This window comes from Mesoplodon bidens, assembly GCF_964165515.1.
Source record: "Mesoplodon bidens genome assembly, chromosome: 1".
NCBI classification, from domain to species: Eukaryota; Metazoa; Chordata; class Mammalia; order Artiodactyla; family Ziphiidae; genus Mesoplodon; species Mesoplodon bidens.
This window is the reverse complement of record NC_138176.1, coordinates 185,578,879-185,599,591: the sequence shown is the minus strand read 5'-3', so window position 1 is coordinate 185,599,591 and position 20,713 is coordinate 185,578,879. Positions and strand designations below refer to the sequence as shown.

General features: G+C 41.2%; 1 protein-coding gene across 3 annotated transcripts in view; it reads right to left on the bottom strand.

Moving 5' to 3' along the window:
• Nucleotides 1–20,713, bottom strand: part of ANXA3 (annexin A3) — a 67,784-nt gene that overhangs the window by 15,397 nt on the left and 31,674 nt on the right. For all 3 annotated transcript variants that reach the window (XM_081238089.1, XM_081238087.1, XM_081238088.1), the window contains 6 exons: nucleotides 17,020–17,133; nucleotides 13,200–13,290; nucleotides 8,295–8,374; nucleotides 4,413–4,469; nucleotides 3,967–4,060; nucleotides 2,565–2,660 (listed from right to left, as the gene is read on the bottom strand). In XM_081238089.1, coding sequence (XP_081094215.1) covers nucleotides 2,565–2,660; nucleotides 3,967–4,060; nucleotides 4,413–4,469; nucleotides 8,295–8,374; nucleotides 13,200–13,290; nucleotides 17,020–17,133 — 532 coding nt within the window. The remainder of the gene's footprint in view (nucleotides 1–2,564; nucleotides 2,661–3,966; nucleotides 4,061–4,412; nucleotides 4,470–8,294; nucleotides 8,375–13,199; nucleotides 13,291–17,019; nucleotides 17,134–20,713) is intronic.

Below are 20,713 nucleotides of genomic sequence, written 5' to 3'. Positions count from 1 at the left end.
CAACACAGAAAGTAAATTGGTAGTTGCCAGGGGCTGGGGGCTAGGGAGGAGTGGGGAGTGACTGTTAAGGGACACAGGGTTTCTTTTGGGGCTGATGGAAATATCCTAAACTTAGATAGTGGTGACAGTTGCACAACTCTGTTAAGACATTAAAAAGCACTGAATTGCACACTTTGGGTGAATTTTATGGTACTTAAGTTATATCTCAATAAATATTAAAAAAAAACTGTTGTATTCCAATGGTAGACTGAAATAGAAAATGAAAGTGTGACATATCTTGAACTTTAAATTAAATTATAAGGTCTTTCTTTTACTTGATAAAATAATATATATTATAGCCCTAATTTAGTATATAATTCAATGTCTATTTCCAAAAATGCTTCTTAGCTCAATGAAGTGAGAATTTGTACATCTCAATAAAGTTTTTCAAATATTACAGCAGGCAAGGTAAAAAGCAGTAAAATTGATGTAAAGATTAAAATATGAAATGGAGGGACTTCCCTGGTGGGCCAGTGGTAAAGAATCCGCCTTTCAATGTATGGGACATGGGGTCAATCCCTGGTCAGGGAACTAAGATTCCACATGCCATGGGGCAACTAAGCCCGCGTGCCACAACTACTGAGCCCATGCACTCTGGAGCCCGTGTGCCACAACTAGACAAAGAAAACCCGCGCAGTACAACTAGAGAGAAGCCTGCACGCCGCAGTGAAGAGCATGCGCACCACATCGAAAGATCCCACGTGCCGCAACTAAGACCTGATGCGGCCAAAAAAATTAAAAAATAAAAAACAAATATTAAAAAAAAGAAATGGGAAAAAAATTAACTGGTTATATCATTGCCACTGGAATATTCTCAGAGCTAATTATGGAGGCTAATCTCTAATTCGTTTTTTTTTTCTTGGCCATGCCACGCTGTACGCCTGTGGGATTTTAGTTCCCCGAACAGGGATTGAACCTGTTCCCCCTGCAGTAGAAGTGCAGAGTCTTAACCACTAGACTGCCAGGGAAGTCCCTGATGCATATTTTTTAATCGAAGAAGAAGCTTTTTTTCCTTCTTGGCCTATCTTTTAACAAATCAATCAGAATCATATATTTTAAGCGGCATTTGGATCAACAGTCCTATTCTTGGCACTGAAGAGAGGCTCAGAAGTTAAATGAAATAACATATGTGGAGGAAACGCCCAGACTTCAGTGAGTGCTTGCTCCGTGGGATATTTTCTGCAATTTAAAATATCAATAGTTGAGCATGGACTGTGTGATATATGCAGGTTTCAGTCTCTATTTACGCTGCAGCACTTTGGAGGGGTTGGTTGACATCATAGACCGTGGAGCCCAAGTGCCTAGGTTAGAATTCCGGCTCTACCACACTTTCCCTGGGTTACTTGGGGAAGGAACTTAACCTTCTGGTGCCTCAGGTTTGCCATGGGGGTAATAATAGTTCCTAATCATGGGATTGTTATGAGGCTTAAATGGGTTGGTATTTGTAAAGAGGTTAGCACAATGCTGAGCGTATAGTAAGTGCCTGATGAGTGTTTATTTAAAAATACAATTTGAGGCACCCTAATGGGGAGTTCACCCTCCAGAGATGGTAATTAAGATTTGAAAGATGAATCAGAGGCTCACCCCAGAGGAGGTTACCCTAAGACATCAGCTATCTTTAACTCACCGTAGAAGCTATTAATTGTCATGATGGATGTTAGATATGATTTTTCATTGGCAAAATGACAAGCTGTGTGGAGTACAGGTACTCCTACCCTGGCATTAATGGAGAAGCAGCCTGGAGCAAGCCCAACAGCCACCCAAAATTGGATATTTAGGATTCTGAACAACTTAGGATTGTTCATAACAATTTAGGATTGCTATTTAGGATTCCGAACAATCCTGTGTGTATACGCGCACTTAGATTTAATTGCCTGACTCTGACTAGAATGGTCCCTGGATCCTGTCTTCCAAGAGTGTCTCCTTTCTCTGAATGCAATCTTTCTTGCAAGGTGTTCTTTGGGTTCCCAAAAGCACAGACTGCAGAGACCTGATTGAGAAGACAGATCAGCTTATATAACTGTGTTTTTGTCTGCTTGTTAATCCATGTGTCTCTCCAGGAACGGATTCAGTCTGGGACTTCTTTTCTTTTTGATATTCCCTGTTCACATCACCAAGAGGGAGGAGATCTGTAGTTCCGACCTGAGTTTAACTTTGGGAGGCCACTGCCAAAAATAACCAAATATGACGAATTACCACATGGGCTTAGGTCTGTGTTTTCAACAGGCTCCATAAAAATGCCAGTAAGAATGTAATATTTTTATCTCTCAAGGAGTTGATGATCCAAACGTGGTAACAAGACAAATACAGAGTTAAACGGCAAAGGAAGACCTAAAAAGATAACTTCTTCCGGCCTCCATTTAACAATATTTGTTGAGCATATTGTGTGTACCGTGGACTGTGCTGAGGTCTGTGAGGAGCATAAGGATGAAATCAGTCAGGATTCTGAGGTGAAAAGAGCTAGTCTTGAGATTTATTTAAAACAAGTGCAAAGTAACTCAGTTTATAAGCACTCAAGGGCTTACCTATGGCTAGCAGTAAGTCTTCAAAATGCCCAGACAATTCTCCTTTTATGCTGTCCTCAATGTCCTTCTGGCTGATATTTCTGTATTCATCAAATGCTAAAAAAAAAACAGCATCACAAAAACATTTAAAGTATCCCAGTTGACCACACTTGAATATATTGTGGTTTCTGATTTGACATGCAGCAAATCAAGTTATTAAGGGGCAAGCTCAAAAACTCCTTTAAACCATCAAAAACTCAGCACAGAAGTTTTTGTTTTTTTATTACTTTTAAAAAATGTCATCTACAATAAAACCTGAACTTCATAGGCCATTTTCTTCAATGATCAATCTCTCTCTCTCTCTCCTCTCTTCCCTCCCCATTCCCAGGCTGTAAGCATTTAAAATAGCCTGAAAGGTTAAAAGGTAAATAATTTATCTAGTAAGGTGAGCTACTTTTAAATTATAGCAGCACCTGGGAAACAATGTGGTCATGAGTCAAATATGTTTTAAATCTGCTAAAGAAATCTTAATTATGAAGATTTCTTTGTGCTGAGTAAATCATTCCCTAAGGCAGCATAGCCTACTTCATACTTACTAGAAGGCATTCAAAGTACTTGATCAACATTTGCCCAAAAGCAAAACCTGTACATACGTCACCGAGCATGTAGGCATACTTTGTAAGCCAAGTATATTTTTTCCAAGTGAATTTCAAAAAAAGAAAATTTGGGGAGAGATCTAGGATTGTTTGGTTTTTATTTTTCAAATAAAGACATCCATAAAGCAACTATAATATACTATTGCCATTATTTTATAAAAAGGATGAAATTTTAATGCCCAAGTTTCCTCATTTCCCCATGAACTCGGCATAAGCGTAGTCATCACTGTGGTTGTTCTCTAGACCAGCACTGGGAAGCCACAGTCAGATGTCCCTAATAAGTGGAGATCTGGGCTTCTGGGTGCCGTTGCTTCCAGAATGACTCAGAGAGATGCATGAGTGAAGGGGTGGGTGCTTAGCTGTTCCATGTAATAGTTGGTCTGATGAAGAGTTCCCCCCAACCCATTTACCTTCATATCAGAAAAAGCTGAATGTTAATCTGCATGCATTAACAAAGACTCACCCGCAATGCCTAGTTTTCCTGGAAAGTGGCTAACTAGGCAAGAGATGGGCTGGAAGCAGTGCAGTCAGGCTCCTCCATCCCACAGGAACACTCCTCTCTGCTCTCACCCCAGAGAGCTGCTCCTCTCTTCTCCCTGCCATCCCTCTCACTCCCACCCCCCAGGTTGTTTCCTGAAATGTTTGTACATAAAAATGGGAAAGCCATCACGATTTTTCACTTCGTTTTCCAGAACTATGTATGTTAAACCTTGAAATATTTGCAAAAACAATACAGTGCAAAAAAGGGTTGTAATGCGAGTCCATACTCAGTTTCAGTTGAGGAAAGCTCCTTAAACACAGGATCTCAGTGAACGCATCTTCATCCGTGCCCCATTTGTTCTCACCAGCATTATAGAGAATCTGTTGGACAAGGGAGAAGACTTAAATGTTATTACAGACCCAATTCTGTCTCTTTCTGAGGAGGTGGAATGAGAAGAGGGGCAAGTTTATTTTACGGGTCATTGAGATCATCGATAATCCGTGTCTCTCACTTTTAGTGGACTGGAAATCTGACAGTTGTGTGGCAGGAGCCAGGGGAATAATAACCACCACTGGGGAAGGCAGAAAGGTGGGGTTAGGGGATCCCCAGGTGTCAGGCTTCTCCTCCAGACAGGACAGGAGAGAGCATGACCCCAGCTGGTGACGTGGAAGTGAGAACGCAGTCAGGAGGGAGAATTGTTAAAGGAGATATTTTCTTTGCTCTGTTACCGACCTGGGCATCCTCTTTGGCCAGCTGCTCATCCACTTTCAGACCCTCATCTCTTCTGCCCTAGACAGGGAAGATAAAAGTGAGGGCAATCCTTTTAAAAATAAAAATTCCATCACTCGGCATTCCAACCAGTAGGGCATCTTAGAGCTGCTTCTTCAGTGGCAACCACGCAGCACAAAAGAATCAGGCACTTGGGGCTCTCGTTCTGGCACCGACTAGCCATGAAACCTGTAGCAAATCACAGTTTTCTGAGCCACAGTTTCCTCCCCTGAAAACTCAAACGTCTTAATGGAATCAAAAGACAAGCCACACACTGGGAGAAAAATATATGAAAACACATATCTGAAAACACATATCTGATATAGGACTTGTCTCTAAAACATATAAAGAACTCTTACACCCCAACAATAAGATAACAAACAACCCAATTAAAAATGGGCAAAATATCTGAATAGACATCAGATACACAGATGGCAAGAAAGCACATGAAAAGATACTCAACATCATAGGCCATTAGAGAACTGAAAATTAAAACAATACCCCTACACACCAATTAGAATGGATAAAATTCTAAACAGTGACAACACCAAATGCTGGCAGGGATGTGGAAAAACGGGAAATCTCATTCCTTGCTGTTGGAAATGCAAAATGGGACAGCCTCTTTGGAAGACAGTTTGGCAGTTTCTTACAAAACTAAACATACTTTTACCATACGACCCAGCAACTGTGCTCCTTGACGCCTACCCAAATAAGGTGAAATCTAATGTCCACACAAAAACTTTCACATGAATGTTTACAGAAGCTTTTGTTCATAATTGCCCAAACTTGGAAGCAACCAAGCTGCCCTTCAACAGGTGAATAAACTGTGGCATATCCATACAGTGCAATAGTACTCGGTGATAAAAAGGAAATGAGTTATCAAGCCATGAAGAGAGGCCGTCTGAAAAGCCTGCATACTGTATGATTCCAACTATAGGACAGTCTGGAAAAGGCAAAACTATAGAGATAAAGAGATCACTGGTTACCAGGCGTTCAGAGGGAGAAAGAGAGGGATGAAGAGCTGGAGCACAGATGATTTTTAGGGCAGTAAAACCATTCTGTATGATACTGTAATGGTGGACACAAGACATTACACATTTGTCAAAACCCGTAGAATGTATAACATGAAGAGTGAATCCTAATGTAAACTATGGACTTTAGTTAGTAATAATGTGTCGGGCTTCCCTGGCGGCGCAGTGGTTGAGAGTCCGCCTGCCAGTGCAGGGTACACGGGTTCGTGCCCTGGTCCGGGAAGATCTCATATGCTGCGGAGCAGCTGGGCCCGTGAGCCGTGGCCGCTGAGCCTGCGCGTCCGGAGCCTGTGCTCCGCAACGGGAGAGGCCACAACAGTGGGAGGTCTGCGTACCGCAAAAAAAAAAAAAAAAAAAGAAAAAAAAATAATGTGTCAGTTCATTCATTCATCATCTAATTCATCATCTAATTCTTTTATCATTCATTCATCATCTAATTCATTCATCAGCTATAACCAATGTACCACACTAGTGCAGATGTTAACAACAGGGCTCACTGTGATGGGGGGGAGGGGCATATGGGAGCCCTCTGTAGTTTCTGCTGCATTTTTCTGCAAATCTAAAACTGCTCTAAAATATAAAGTCTATTAAAATAAACCAAAACCTCAAAGATTCCCCACTAACTCTACTGTTGAAGGCTCTGTGGCTAAGTGCGTGTGCTTGTACACAAATAATTCAGCACATTATAGCAAGATGGGAGACGGAGAAGGAAAAGAAGATTGCCTGAATTATTCTGCAAATTATAGGTGAATGAAACATTTGGCTATAATACTTTAAGAATGCATTTGTTCCAAACTAGTGGTTACCAGCAGGGAGAGGGAAGGGGGCAGGGGCATTATAGGAGTAGGGGAGTCAGAGGTACAAACTATCAGGTATAAAACACACTCTAAGGATATACTGTACAACACAGGGAATATAGCCAATATTTTATGATAACTATAAATAGAGTATAACCTTTAAACAGTGTGAATCACTATACTGTACACCTGTAACATATAATATTGTAGAGCAACTATACTTCAATATAAATAAATAAATAATAAATAAAAATTTAAAAAATGCACTTGTTCCTATTTGCAAACATTAGGTCTTTGTATGTCTGCCTGATTTTTTTTTTAAACTACTCTTTTTTAATTTATTTATTTTATTTATTTTTCGCTGCGTTGGGTGTTCATTGCTGCGTGCGGGCTTTCTCTAGGTGCGGTGAGCAGGGGCTACTCTTCCTTGCGGTGCGCGGGCCTCTCATTGTGGTGGCTTCTCTTGTTGCGGAGCACGGGCTCTAGGCACACGGGCTTCAGCAGTTGTGGCTCACGGGCTCTAGAGCGCAGCCTCAGTAGTTGCCGTGCACAGGCTTAGATGCTCCGCGGCATGCGGGATCCTCCCGAACCAGGGTTCGAACCCATGTCCCCTGCACCAGCAGGCGGATTCTTAACCCCTGCGCCACCAGGGAAGCCCCGGCCTGCCTGACTTCTGCATGATTTCTTTTCTCGGTTTCTTTCAGTGCTGCTGCTACTCTGCTCTAACTAGTCATCCCTAGTTTGCCGCCTTCGTGTTCTCCTTTCATCATTCACTCTGCTCCAATAATAAAAACGCGGATGATCACTGGTATTAATTACAATAAGCCAACACCACCACGTATTGACGTATTGATAACTTTCTCTGTGCTAAGTATTTCACACTCTTTCTCTCTTAATCTTCACAACACGCTCTGAGGCTGGTACTGTTATTATTTTAATTGTACAGATGTGAAATGAAGGCTTTGAGGCTTGACTTAAGGTAGCTTGTCTCAGCATAGAAAGCTAGCAGGCAGCAGAGCAGCACCAGACTCCAGGTCTTATTCTGAAACCCTGCCCAGGAGCCTTGCTCTCCACTGCCTTCTGTGGGCGTGTGTGCTCATGTGCACACAAGCAGATCTGCACTTATGAACACAGACCTGTGGGATCGTATGTTTGCAGCGATACCTCATCAGTTTGGGTTTGTAGGTTCAAACGTCATAAGGTTGTCACCATTGGAAACAACTGAAACCATAATTAGGATAAACTGTTCCTTAGTGGCATAATGCCTCACTTTGCCAAGTGCTGCTTCAACCCTCAGGCTGGGATGGTTGTTGGGATTTTCTCACACATTAAGGGCTGTGTAAATCAGCTGAAAGAGGCTGTTGAGATAGGGCTTAAATCATTTCCTCTCTTACACACACCTATGACTCTATCTCATCCTTGACCTCACCACCTTTTTTATAAAACCAAGAGCCTCCTAAGAAGAGACGGCAAGGTGTGGTCTCATTTGGTCACGTGGTGATGAATGGTTTAGCAGCTCTTCCAAAGGGGGCAAGGATGAAGTTCCAGCAAGCCACATTTTTGTCATCCTGAGACTGATATACCCATCTCTGAAGATAATTCATCTGTATCACGCTTCCTACTTAATTTAAGTGCTACCAAAAGAAATATATATTCTTTCAAGTCCAGAAGAAAATCAACATGTTCTTAAAAATGGAGACAAAATGGAAATGAACAATTATTTTCCTTCCAGATAAAGGTGCAGAACATTTTCTAATGTATTATGAAACCTGATCAAAATACATTTAATCCATATACTGACCAAAACAAGATTTTTTGGTTACATCACTATGTTACACTTTATGAGGGTGGTTAAACATTATACTGCATGGTGGCAATGCAAATGTAAGATGAACAAATCATTTCATAAGGAAAACTGCAATCTCATCGTCTCACTTTGGTTATTTTCAAACACCCTAAAAACTATTATTGACCATGCAGCTTATTGGGGACTTAAAAAGTAAAAAATAAAAACTTACATCTGCCAAAGTCAACAGAGCTTTCCGGAAGTCACCAGATGTTTCAGAACTAATTTCATCTCCAAGACTCTTCTTATACACTGAAACCAGATAAGAATGAAATTTAGCCTTGATGAACTAAAAAATATTATTATAAAACACAGAAAAGCTTAAAATGTCAACATTGGCAAGGAATGAGTACCTGATAAAATAAATCTTGTTTCTTCTTTCTTAAAAAAATCTTTTAGTGCTCTTCTGATATGGATACATTCTTCTTGTAACTATTACTGCAGTGTGGGGTGTGATAGATGCACAAGAATAGAAACAACTGCCATTCTGGATCAAATCATGGTTCATTTTATCTGACAAAGGCACTAAGGAAGGTATAGTGAGAAAGCTAGGATGCGCAAGCTGTTAGTTTGCCTTCCAATTTCTATTATGTCCGCCTTCCATAGGAATAGAGCCCTGGCCTTAAGCAAGATATAATGTACACAGCTTAAAGACCACATTCTCAGCTCTCCTCTTGGCAATGAAATGTAGGCAGACCTACGTGACATTGCTGGGAAATCTCCTTAATGATGGCTCATGCCAATCTTAGTCCCTTACTCCATCCTACTGCCTGGTGTGTAGATTGATCCCTGGAGCTTGGGCAGCCATCTTGGTCTATGCAGGACTATATCTGAGCAATGGCATAAAAGTAAGCAGGAAGGGGCCTGGGTTCCTGAAAGTTTTGAGGCGCTGTCATGCCAGTCCTAGAATTGCCTATCTCCAGACTGCTTCTACATATGAGATAAATAAATGTTTATCTTATTTAAACCACTGTTATTTTTCTGTTTTATTGACTCTAACCCTAATCTTAACGCATACAGTTAGAATGTATTATTTGATAGCTCTCAAAAGTAAGAAAGCTTCCCGAAAACATACTGTTTCCCCATAACAAATGCCAACTGCGTGTTCGCATATTTTAGTACTGAATAGTTGTAGCTCCTTTTGCATAGCCTGTGATGTGCAGTGTCCACTGAATTTTAAATCTCTGTTCTGCTCCACCCATGGAGCAGTGATTCTCTTCGAGCCACTGTATACCTGGATGCAGCTGACACCAGGTGGCTATTTGAACTCCACCTGCATCATCCTCAAGACCACTATAAAATTAGTCATATGAATGCTTGTCCTTTCAAATCAGTAAAAGACAACTATAGAAAGTGATGTGAGATTATCTAATAAAAAGAACTGTGTTGAGAGAGAAATTCTTCCAGTGTGATTTTAATAAGTCTCTTTTTATGAAATCTATAATTTCCAGAGCAATTGAAGTAAACAAACTCCACTATAAAGAGATTATTTATCTAAGTAATAATAACATTTAGTAGGCATCACTTTCCCTAATAATCATGTTATTGTTACATCTCTCCTTCCTTCACTCTATGAAAAATTTTTTTTGATTTAAAAATATCAAGCCAAAAAAATGAAGCTCTCAATTGTTAGAATTTGGGGAAGTATTTTATAATTTTAAAATTATCTACATGAGTCTCACATAGCCTCCCACGCCCCTCCTCTACCCCAGGTATTTTGCAGGAAACTAGACTAAAAATATGAAAATTATTTCGATGCAAGTTGAAAACTACCTTATGCATTTTGAGAGACAATAGGGTACAGAAAAACAGATACAATGTTTGAATAGTGCAGAAGCTGAACTTAAGAGTTCTTGATCCCGATTCAACGTTCTCTCGTGCACCATTAACTTTAGAATACTGGAAAGAGTTCAGAATTTAGTTCTCTATTAATTTAGGTGATATTGTATCATTGTAGTGTGTGAGCCACTCAGTATGCCTGGTCCTTTCATGAGGGCCAAGTTGATAGGTCCCCTGATGGATTTCTAATGCATGGGTCACCACTGCACATTACATGATGCCATCACTGTTGCTACAGTTGACTGCATCAGGGCTGGCATCTGACTATAAGTGGCCAGCTGTCTACAAGGTGACCTGGTGGGAGAACTTTGCCCAAAAGAAGGCTCTCTACTAGACAGTGCCTTTCTGAGCCCACTGAATCTTCTCTTAGGGAGTGAGATGTACAGAATTTTTTAAAAAGAGTAACAAAGAAGTGGAAAGACCCCCAGAAATAAGGCACAAGACACAAGTCAAGAATAACAGCCAGAAACCATGGGCAAATAGAAACCTTGACAAACGTCATGTGGTAAGGGAAGAGAAGTTTCTTGGTGGCGTCAAGAACAGTAGAGGCAGAGAGGGAGGGCAAAGAGTTACTAGGATGAAGATGTGTACAGGGAGCAATGGATGTCTGATGCTGAGGGAGTGACTAGACAGCTGTGTCCCTAGCTGTGTCCTGAATCTCTGTACAGCTTGGCTACACCTGATCGAGACTATTTCTTTCTTTTACTTCTTGTGTATCATGAATCCCTACTTACCAAGGGGACCTAGATGCAGTTCAATTCCTTGTAGCCTTAGAGAACTTAACTCACACAAATATCAGAGCATCTGGTAACTTTGACAATGACCACTTGTCAGATTTGCAAAACAACAGTCCTAAATGCTACGACATTCACTTGGCTTTTAAGATCCCAGATCTCAATCTTAAGGATATTCATTCAATGAATATTTGAATTTATCCCCCACTGTTCTGGGCACTGGAGATACAGCAGTGAGCAAAACAGACAAAAATCGCCCCCTTCATAGAGCTTACATCCTAGGGTTGTTCGTACATAAATGCTGAACTCCAGGGAGAATCTTGGGGCCAGTCAACTCATGGAGCGGTAACTCTTCTAAGAAACACAAGGAAGTAACATAGCATCTGCGGGTAGAGCCCCTGGATCTGATGATTTTTTTACATGTACATCTTGTTGAACTGAGGGAACCAAATATGTTAAACACCTACAATGTACCCATTTGTGCCCATTATTAAGCAATTATCTCAGCTACCCCAAATTTGCCCTTCTGTACCTTGCTTTGTGGAGCTGGGGTTGGGACACTGCAAATAACATTTCTCTTTTATCCCCCATCCTCCACCTCCCTGTCAGTTTCCACCAATGGGGGAAGTAGAGGGAGATGAGATGGAAGGCAGGAGGAGGAAGGAAGGACATGCTATTATTGGCTTGTGATTCACATCAGTGTCAACCCAGTGACAGGCTTTCACCCTGACAGCAGCAGTTGGCTCCAGGCTCCGAGAACAAGTCACCTGTTTACATGCCCATGGAGGTACTAGCTCCAGCTAGATGGAGGCCCTTTCCCTTCACAGAGATCTGAACTCCAATTCCTAGGGCCTCTCCTCTGAGTCCCTGAAGTACCAACACCAGAAAGTGGTGCCCTCCTCTGAGCTTCTAGTTTCTGAAAATCCCAGGCTCTTCCTTTGTCGTCCCAGGATTATACCTGGGGATTATACCTCTGAGCTGTGTTTCCGTTTTGCTTTTTCAGTCCTCCAAAAATGTACTTAAGCAATTCTCTACATTAAATTCGCTCTGTTAAAATACCTAGTGCATTTCTGTTTTTCTGACTAGACCTCATTAGCATACCAACAATAAAACAGGCACTTACCTATCATTGAGCTATTTACCTTCTAATGGAAATTTCTCAAAGTAACCTCTTTAACACCCATCTGGGGGCCGGTATATCCATTTTTTGTACCTTTCCTACCGCAGAAGTTTCCTAATACACAGCTGACCACCCTGATACAAAAACATAGAAACCATGGCTCCCTTAAGGTACTTGGAGGTGGTGACAGGGAGCAGTTGTTTAATAAGAATTGGGCTGGTCTTTGTCCCTGGCTCCTGGGAGGTAACTTCTAAATACTTACAATTTCCCCAATAATAAGAATTTCGTTGTTATTCATGGAGGGTGCCCTGAACCACACCTGAGTTTATGCCAACAAGATGACTCCGGATGGAGCTTGGTCACACCAGAAAGACCAACCAATGTGACTAAAGGGTTAAGGCTTTGAGCCACATGATATCAGTCTGACATCTAGTGGGAGGAGGGGACTAAAGATGGAGTTCAGTCACATGGCCAGGGATGGAGTCAATCATGACTGTGTAATAAAACCCCACTAAAAACCCTGGACACCACAGATCAAGTGAGCTTCCCTGGCTGGCAGTTAGACAGGGCTGGGCTGGGGGGGGGATGCACCCTGAAGACATGGAAGCTCTGCGTTCAGGACCCTCCCAGGCTTTTCCCTATGCATCTCTTCACTCCACCAGTCTTGATTTACATTCTTTATAGAAAACCATAATTGTAAGTATAGAGCTTTCTTGAGTTCTGTGAGCCATTCTAGTGAGTTCTTGAACCTGAGGGGGTAGTAAGAATCTGTTGCCATTTGGTCAGAAGCGCATGTGGCCTGGGAACACCTGAGCTTGCGGCTGGTGTTTGAAGTCAGAGTAGTTTTGTGGGGACTGTGCCCTTAACCTGTGAAGTCACCCTAACCGTGGGTTGTTAGTGTCAGAATTGCATTGCAGGGGCTTTCTACTTTTTACACAGCTAACAGACTATTAGGGCTTTAGCTAATTATACTGAAGCCACATGCTCAACACATCCTCTAAATGGTTCATCTAATTTCCCACACCAAAAATCATGAGCAGTTTTTAACACATAATATGACTATACAATGATTTCAGTGTCTTACATTGATGAAAATGGTTGATTCAATTAAGCAGTGATGGGTGAGAGTGAAATCCACTATAGCTGTAACGTTATAAATGCAAAGCATTAATGCCATTGTTATGTAGCAGTTCCCAGCTCAGATCATACTAAAATTTTCTTCAAAAATCCACAGTCCTTAGCCCATTTTAGAATGTGTCTTCCTTTTTACAGTCTTGCTTCCCTCAAAACCACTTGTGAGCAAAGATTGGTGGTTTTCTGGGAAAAGCAGCATTGGATCCTATAGGTGTGAACAGGGGTAAAGGTAAGCAGAAAATAAGATCACCTGTATAGTAGGCTTGGCCAATCTCCTTCATCTGCCTGCTTGTCCTGGTGGTTAAGATTTCAATCAGTGCATCTTCATTTGTTCCCGTGCCCTAAGAAGAAAAAGGAAATCTATTTTTAGAACACTTTAAAAAAAATCTAGTTTCATGCATTGTGGTCTTAACATCTTGTTTTCTACAGCTGAAAAGAACAGTTTTTTTAGTCAATCAACATAAGGTCCTCTATTGCTCTAAAGTGGTTTTCTAATTTTCCATATACTTTAGTATTAAAATAACATGAATCATCTGAAGTTAACCGATATTAAGCTTCTAAAGAAAATGTCCTACTCTAGTGTAAAACTCCTTTGAATAATTCCAGGAATAGTATAAAGGGAAAGCCTATGTCATTCAGTGCCAAAAGTGAGCATTCAAATATGTCATTGTATTTAGAAAGGGCTCTGCAATTCTTTTGAATGAGACCATACTTGTGCCAATGCACCAGGTTGGTCAGCATGGATCCTCCTCTTCATTCAGGGAGATTTTTAAAGCCTCAGTAATGTATGTCATGAGCCTAGTTGGTTTGGGGACTAGTGTTTCCTGAGTCTTGGTTTACACTGAGGTCACTGAATCACACTGAGACTTCAACAGAAGCCATTTACGTTAGGACTTGACCAAATAAGGCCAACGTAGCATAAGAAGAGAGGCTGAATTCTGTCCCTCTGTGACAGATTCCTAGTTCCCCCCAATAGCTCTCCTTTTCAAACTACTTATTTATTTATTTTGTTAGTTACTTATTTTTAAATAAACTTTTTTTGGGCTTTTTGGTTGTTCTTTTTTAAAATTTTATTGGAGTATAGCTGATTTACAATGTTGTGTTAGTTTCAGGTGTACAGCAAAGTGATTCAGTTATACATAAACATATATTCATTCTTTATCAGATTCTTTTCTCATATAGGTTATCACAGATTATTGAGTAGAGTTCCCTGTGTTATACAGTGGGTCCTTGCTGGTTATCTGTCTTATATATTGTAATGTGTGTATGTTAATCCCAAGCTCCTGATTTATTTTAGAGCAGTTTTAGGTTTAGGGCAAAACTGAGAAGATCCAGTATCTCTTTTATCTTCCTTGATTAGTCATAGAACCCCCATTTTTTAACTTAGCACAAAGCTAACCAAATAAATAGCATATTTCTCAGCTTCCCTTAGAGATAGGTTTATCCATATAACTAAATTCTGATCGATGGAATATATGTGAAGCATCACGTACAATTTCAGAGAGTCCTTAAAAAGAAAGGATGAACACGTCTTTGTCTCTTACTCTTTTCAGTTGACTGCAATAAAGATATAATGGCTGGATGTTGAGCTGCCATCTAGCCAAGAAGCGGAATCTACAGGCTGAAGATGGCAGAACCTCAAGACTGAAGGTCTGATAATGATGGTTCCATGATACCCAGCTCTGGGTTGCTTCCTTTGGAATTCTTTTACATAAGAGGGAAACATTTCTAATCCTTGCTGGCGAATCTAATTCTTACCATTTCACCTGCTAAACTCTCCCCCATGTGGCAGCCATAGAAATGCACTGCTGAGATTTCATGTCAAGAGAATATACTGCCAAGAATGTAGTTAGTTGGCAGCCTCCAACTGCCACACCTTTGGATCTGTCACACAGTTCACACTAAGGTCATGCTCTCTCCAGGCTGCTCTCAGCCATGACTGCGCATGGAAGGGGAACTGGAGCTGGGCCATTCCTGCCCCACGTAGGACCCTCCAAAGGGCACACTCTGCTCAGGGGCTCCCCATCAGCTTGCCGTGGCTTTCTTACAGCAGCACTACAGACTGAGGCTCTTCCATCCCTCTCTCCTTTCACAGGTGTCAGACCTGTACTGCAGTCAGAAGTTTCACCCCACCTACCCTGCTCTGTCTCTTCTTTATCCTTCACAAGGATTTCCCCCAATAAATCTCTTGTACATTTAATTCCATCTTGCCATCTACTTCTTGGGTGCCCACACCTCTTCCACAGAAAAGAAGATAACTCCTGTCTCTGATGGGAAGCAGAGCCTTGCTTCAGACCTGGACTCCTTCCTTTCCCTCCTTCCTGTCAACAAATATGTTGAGCACCTATCTCATTGCAGGCTTTCCTCTAGGAAGAGAGGAGGTTCCTCGAGTGATGAGGTTCCCTGATATGATGGAGGTTTGCCTTTTAATTGGATAGAAAAAAAAAAAAAACGTAAATCAACAAAACACCAAATACGTAAAATACCAACATGTAAAATACCAAAAAATTAACAAGATAATTTTAGATAGTAATAGATAGCGATTTAAAAAATTAAACTGAGTGAATTAATAGAAAACATCTGGAAGAAAATCATTCCTGAGGGAAAGAACGTCACATATAAAGACCTCAAGATAGGAATAAGCTGAGAATGTCCAAGGAGCAGCGAGAAGGCCAGTACAGCTACAGCAATGAATTGGGGTGGCCGGCAGCGGAGGAGAGGGTGTGATGATCAGTTTTTTTTTTTTTTTTTTTTTTTTTTTTTTTGCTGTACGCGGGCCTCTCACTGCTGTGGCCTCTCCCGTTGCGGAGCACAGGCTCCGGACACACAGGCTCCGCGGCCATGGCTCGCGGGCCCAGCCGCTCCGCGGCATGTGGGATCTTCCAGGATAGGGGCACGAACCCGTGTCCCCTGCATCGGCAGGCGGACTCTCAACCACTGCGCCACCAGGGAAGCCCTGATCAGTTTTATGTGTCAATCTGGCCAGGCTACAGTCCTCAGTTATTCAATCAAACAGTAATCCAGTGTTGCTCTGAAGGTATTTTGTAGCTAAAGTCCATGATCAATTGACTTTAAGTAAGGGTGAGTACCTTAGATATTCTACGTGAGCCTAATTCAGTCAAAAAGCCTTAATTAAGAGCAGAGCTGAGGCTTCTCTGAAAAAGCAGAAATTCTACCTGTGGGCAGGAGCTCCAGCTTGTGCTAAGAGTTCCAGCCTGCCCTTCCTAACAGCCTGCCCTACAGATTTCAGATTTGCCTAGCAAGCTGGATAATCGTGTAACAAATTCCTTGCAATCAGTCTCTTACTCTATACCTCCTGCCTACTGGTTCTGCTTTTCTGAGGAATTCTGACTGATACAGACAGAATTTTAAAAAGCCGTAGAGGAGGTAGACAGGAGCCAGACTCTGTTGGGTGATGAAGGTCATGATAAGGAGTTTGGATGTTCCGTACTCAAAACCACTGGAGATTTATGCAGGTAAATAGTATAATCTGATTCTAAAAGTAAACTTATACAAATAATTTTGGCTATTCTGTGGTGAATGGATTTGAGGAGGGCAAGAATAGAGGCAAAGGGACCAGTTCTGGGGATACTGATATGGTCCAGTCAAGAGATGATAATGGTTGAAAGGGAATGAAAGCAATGGATCTGGAAGGAGGGACATGCACACATTTTTGGTGGATTCTGGAGTGGAGCTAATGGGCTTGTTGATAGATTTGGGAGCTTTGAAGTGTGAGAGAAGGCAAGGGATCAAGGATAGTTCTAGGTTTTTGACCTAAACAATGGGGTTAATGATGGTGCCGTTGACTCAATAACAACAAAATTAAGAATTTGACACCTCAGGTAAAAAAAACAAACAAAATTAGGTTCTGACCATATCCTTTCAGGCCAGGAACATGTGGGCTTAAGGTTCCACAACTGCTTCCCATTTCAGGGCTATTCTACTAATTGGAGAGCACAGAATCTCCAAATCCATCACATTTACACCCATATCTCAAGTGTGCACCAGAAGAAAGTCACTCTTTCTGATAATCAAGTGCTGGGCAGAAACAGCTTGTGCAGGTCTCGTACCTTCATGGATTTCTTCAGCTGTTTAGCATCAAACACTGCTGGTGGGGTCACGAGGGCCACCATGAGACACTTCAGGTGGCCAGAGAGATCACCCTTCAAGTCATCTTTCAGTTTCTAAAATTAAAAACCCAAAGACAAAAGTATGAAATACTTCTTTCTCTTCCTCCAAGGTCACCTAGTGAAAGACAAACACGAATGTATGAATTCAGACAAAAACATGCCCATCCACAGGAGATAAACAGAAATGGTGAAAATATTTCTATGGATATTAGTCTGCATTTTATGATCACTTCCAAAATGTTCTGTTTTATAGATGGTTTTCTGAAGGGAAGCCAGTGAAGAAGGTTCTCTGAGGGCCACAGATAGGAACTGTGTATTAAAATGCATTTCCCAGGCCCTTGATGCTCTCAATGCTTGGGTTGGGGTGAGGGAAGAGGAAAGGGAGGAGGAGCCCCGTAATTCACACCCAGCTTCACTGGGAGGTGCTCTAATCCTGCCTTGCTTCTCAGTAACTGTCAAAGAGTTTTGAAGGGAAAAGGGGAGGGAAGACAGTGCTTGGTCATTTGCCTCTGGTAAAAGCGTGGAACTAGGAAGCATCAAAAGCAGTTTTCTGGCAACAATAGGGGAAACCCGAAATGTGGTAATAGGGGGACCTTACTTATTGATGCTCTCCTTCAGGAGTGTTTTCATACATTACATAAGTACGGTCCATCTCCCCTGCTTGAAGGCAGGTAACATGGTTTCTGTTTTTAATATCCAAAGGAGTGTTATTGAATAATTATATTTCCTGCTCTTGATTATTTTCAGCTCTGAAACAGAGGCTGGAAGACTCCCAGACTGCTATGACAATGTGGGTACAGACCAACATCTTCCATGACACTTGGGGGCCCAGCAGGGGCATGCTCCTGCCAAAACAAATGGGATGGAGCCGCTGTAGTCATCATGGGGTGTTTCCTCTCCAAATGGTAAATTCCACCCCTATCTGTCCTCAACCCAAGACTTTCCAACTGAATCTTACTTCACATGCTCTCATTCTGTCCCACTGTGAGACATGGTTATCACCCTTCAGCTCCATCCTTCCTCCATATTTTGGAAATCCTGAAAGGCCAATGGATCACTCACAATCCCTGTACATGAGTATGCTGCCTTGCCCAGAAGCTTGGCAATTCAGTTAAGTTGACAAAAGTTTATGGGGCACCTGCTCTGTGTTAGGCACTTAATTGGTGAGTTAGACACAATCCTTACCCCTAGGACATTACTCCCTAATGAGAAAAACAGAAATAGTCAAAGTTAAGTTTCAATATAATATGTTAAGTATCTAATAAAGGGAACACAGAGAAGGATGTCTTTATTTTTTATTATTAATTTTTTTTAGTTTCTGCTATATAACAAAGTGAATCAGTCATACATATACATCTGTTCCCCCATCCCTTCCCTCTTGCGTCTCCCTCCCTCCCAGCCTCCCTATCCCACCCCTCCAGGCGGTCACAAAGCACCGAGCTGATCTCCCTGTGCTCTGCGGCTGCTTCCCACTTTCTATCTACCTTACGTTTGGTACTGTATATATGTCCATGCCTCTCTTTCGCTTTGTCACAGCTTACCCTTCCCCCTCCCCATATCCTCAAGTCCATTCTCAGGTAGGTCTGTGCCTTTATTCCTGTTTTACCCCTAGGTTCTTCATGACAATTTTTTTCTTAAATTCCATACATATGTATTAGCATACGGTATTTGTCTTTTTCTTTCTGAGTTACTTCACTCTGTATGACAGACTCTAGGTCTATCCACCTCATTACAAATAGCTCAGTTTCGTTTCTTTTTATGGCTGAGTAATATTCCATTGTATATATGTCCCATATCTTCTTTATCCATTCATCCGATGATGGACACTTAGGTTGTTTCCAGCTCCGGGCTATTGTGAATAGAGCTGCAATGAACATTTTGGTACATGTCTCTTTTTGAATTATGGTTTTCTCAGGGTATATGCCAAGTAGTGGGATTGCTGGGTCATATGGTAGTTCTATTTTTAGTTTTTTAAGGAACCTCCATACTGTTCTCCATAGTGGCTGTACCAATTCACATTCCCACCAGCAGTGCAAGAGTGTTCCCTTTTCTCCACACCCTCTCCAGCATTTATTGTTTCTAGATTTCTTGATGATGGCCATTCTGACTGGTGTGAGATGATATCTCATTGTAGTTTTGATTTGCATTTCTCTAATGATTAATGATGTTGAGCATTCTTTCATGTGTTTGTTGGCAGTCTGTATATCTTCTTTGGAGAAATGCCTATTTAAGTCTTCTGCCCATTTCTGGATTGGGTTGTTTGTTTTTTTGATATTGAGCTGCATGAGCTGCTTATAAATTTTGGAGATTAATCCTTTGTCAGTTGCTTCATTTGCAAATATTTTATCCCATTCTGAGGGTTGTCTTTTGATCTTGTTTATGGTTTCCTTTGCTGTGCAAAAGCTTTGAAGTTTCATTAGGTCCCATTTGTTTATCTTTGTTTTTATTTCCATTTCTCTAGGAGGTGGGTCCAAAAGGATCTTGCTGTGATTTATGTCATAGAGTGTTCTGCCTATGTTTTCCTCTAAGAGTTTGATAGTTTCTGGCCTTACATTTAGGTCTTTAATCCATTTTGAGCTTATTTTTGTGTATGGTGTTAGGGAATGATCTAATCTCATACTTTTACATGTCCCTGTCCTGTTTTCCCAGCACCACTTATTGAAGAGGCTGTCCTTTCTCCACTGTACCTTCCTGCCTCCTTTATCAAAGATAAGTTGACCATATGTGCGTGGGTTTATCTCTGGGCTTTCTATCCTGTTCCATTGATCTATCTATCTGTTTTTGTGCCAGTACCACACTGTCTTGATTACTGTAGCTTTGTAGTATAGTCTGAAGTCAGGGAGCCTGATTCCTCCAGCTCCGTTTTTCGTTCTCAAGATTGCTTTGGCTATTCGGGGTCTTTTGTTTCTCCAAACAAATTCTGAAATTTTTTGTTCTAGTTCTGTGAAAAATGCCAGTGGTAGTTTGTTTGATAGGGATTGCATTGAATCTGTAGATTGCTTTGGGTAGTAGAGTCATTTTCACAATATTGATTCTTCCAATCCAGGAGCATGGTGTATCTCTCCATCTATTTGTATCATCTTTAATTTCTTTCATCAGTGTCTTATAATTTTCTGCATACAGGTCTTTTGTCTCCTTAGGTACGTTTATTCCTAGATATTTTATTCTTTTTGTTGCAATGGTAAATGGGAGTGTTTTCTTGATTTCACTTTCAGATGTTTCATCATTAGTGTACAGGAATGCAAGAGATTTCTGTGCATTAATTTTGTATCCTGCTACTTTACCAAATTCATTGATTAGCTCTAGTAGTTTTCTGGTAGCATCTTTAGGATTCTCTATGTATAGTATCATGTCATCTGCAAACAGTGACAGCTTTACTTCTTCTTTTCCAATTTGGATTCCTTTTATTTCCTTTTCTTCTCTGATTGCTGTGGCTAAAACTTCCAAAACTATGTTGAATAAGAGTGGTGAGAGTGGGCAACCTTATCTTGTTCCTGATCTTAGTGGAAATGGTTTTAGTTTTTCACCATTGAGGACGATGCTGGCTGTGGGTTTGTCATATATCGCCTTTATTATGTTGAGGAAAGCTCCCTCTATGCCTACTTTCTGCAGGGTTTTTATCATAAATGGGTGT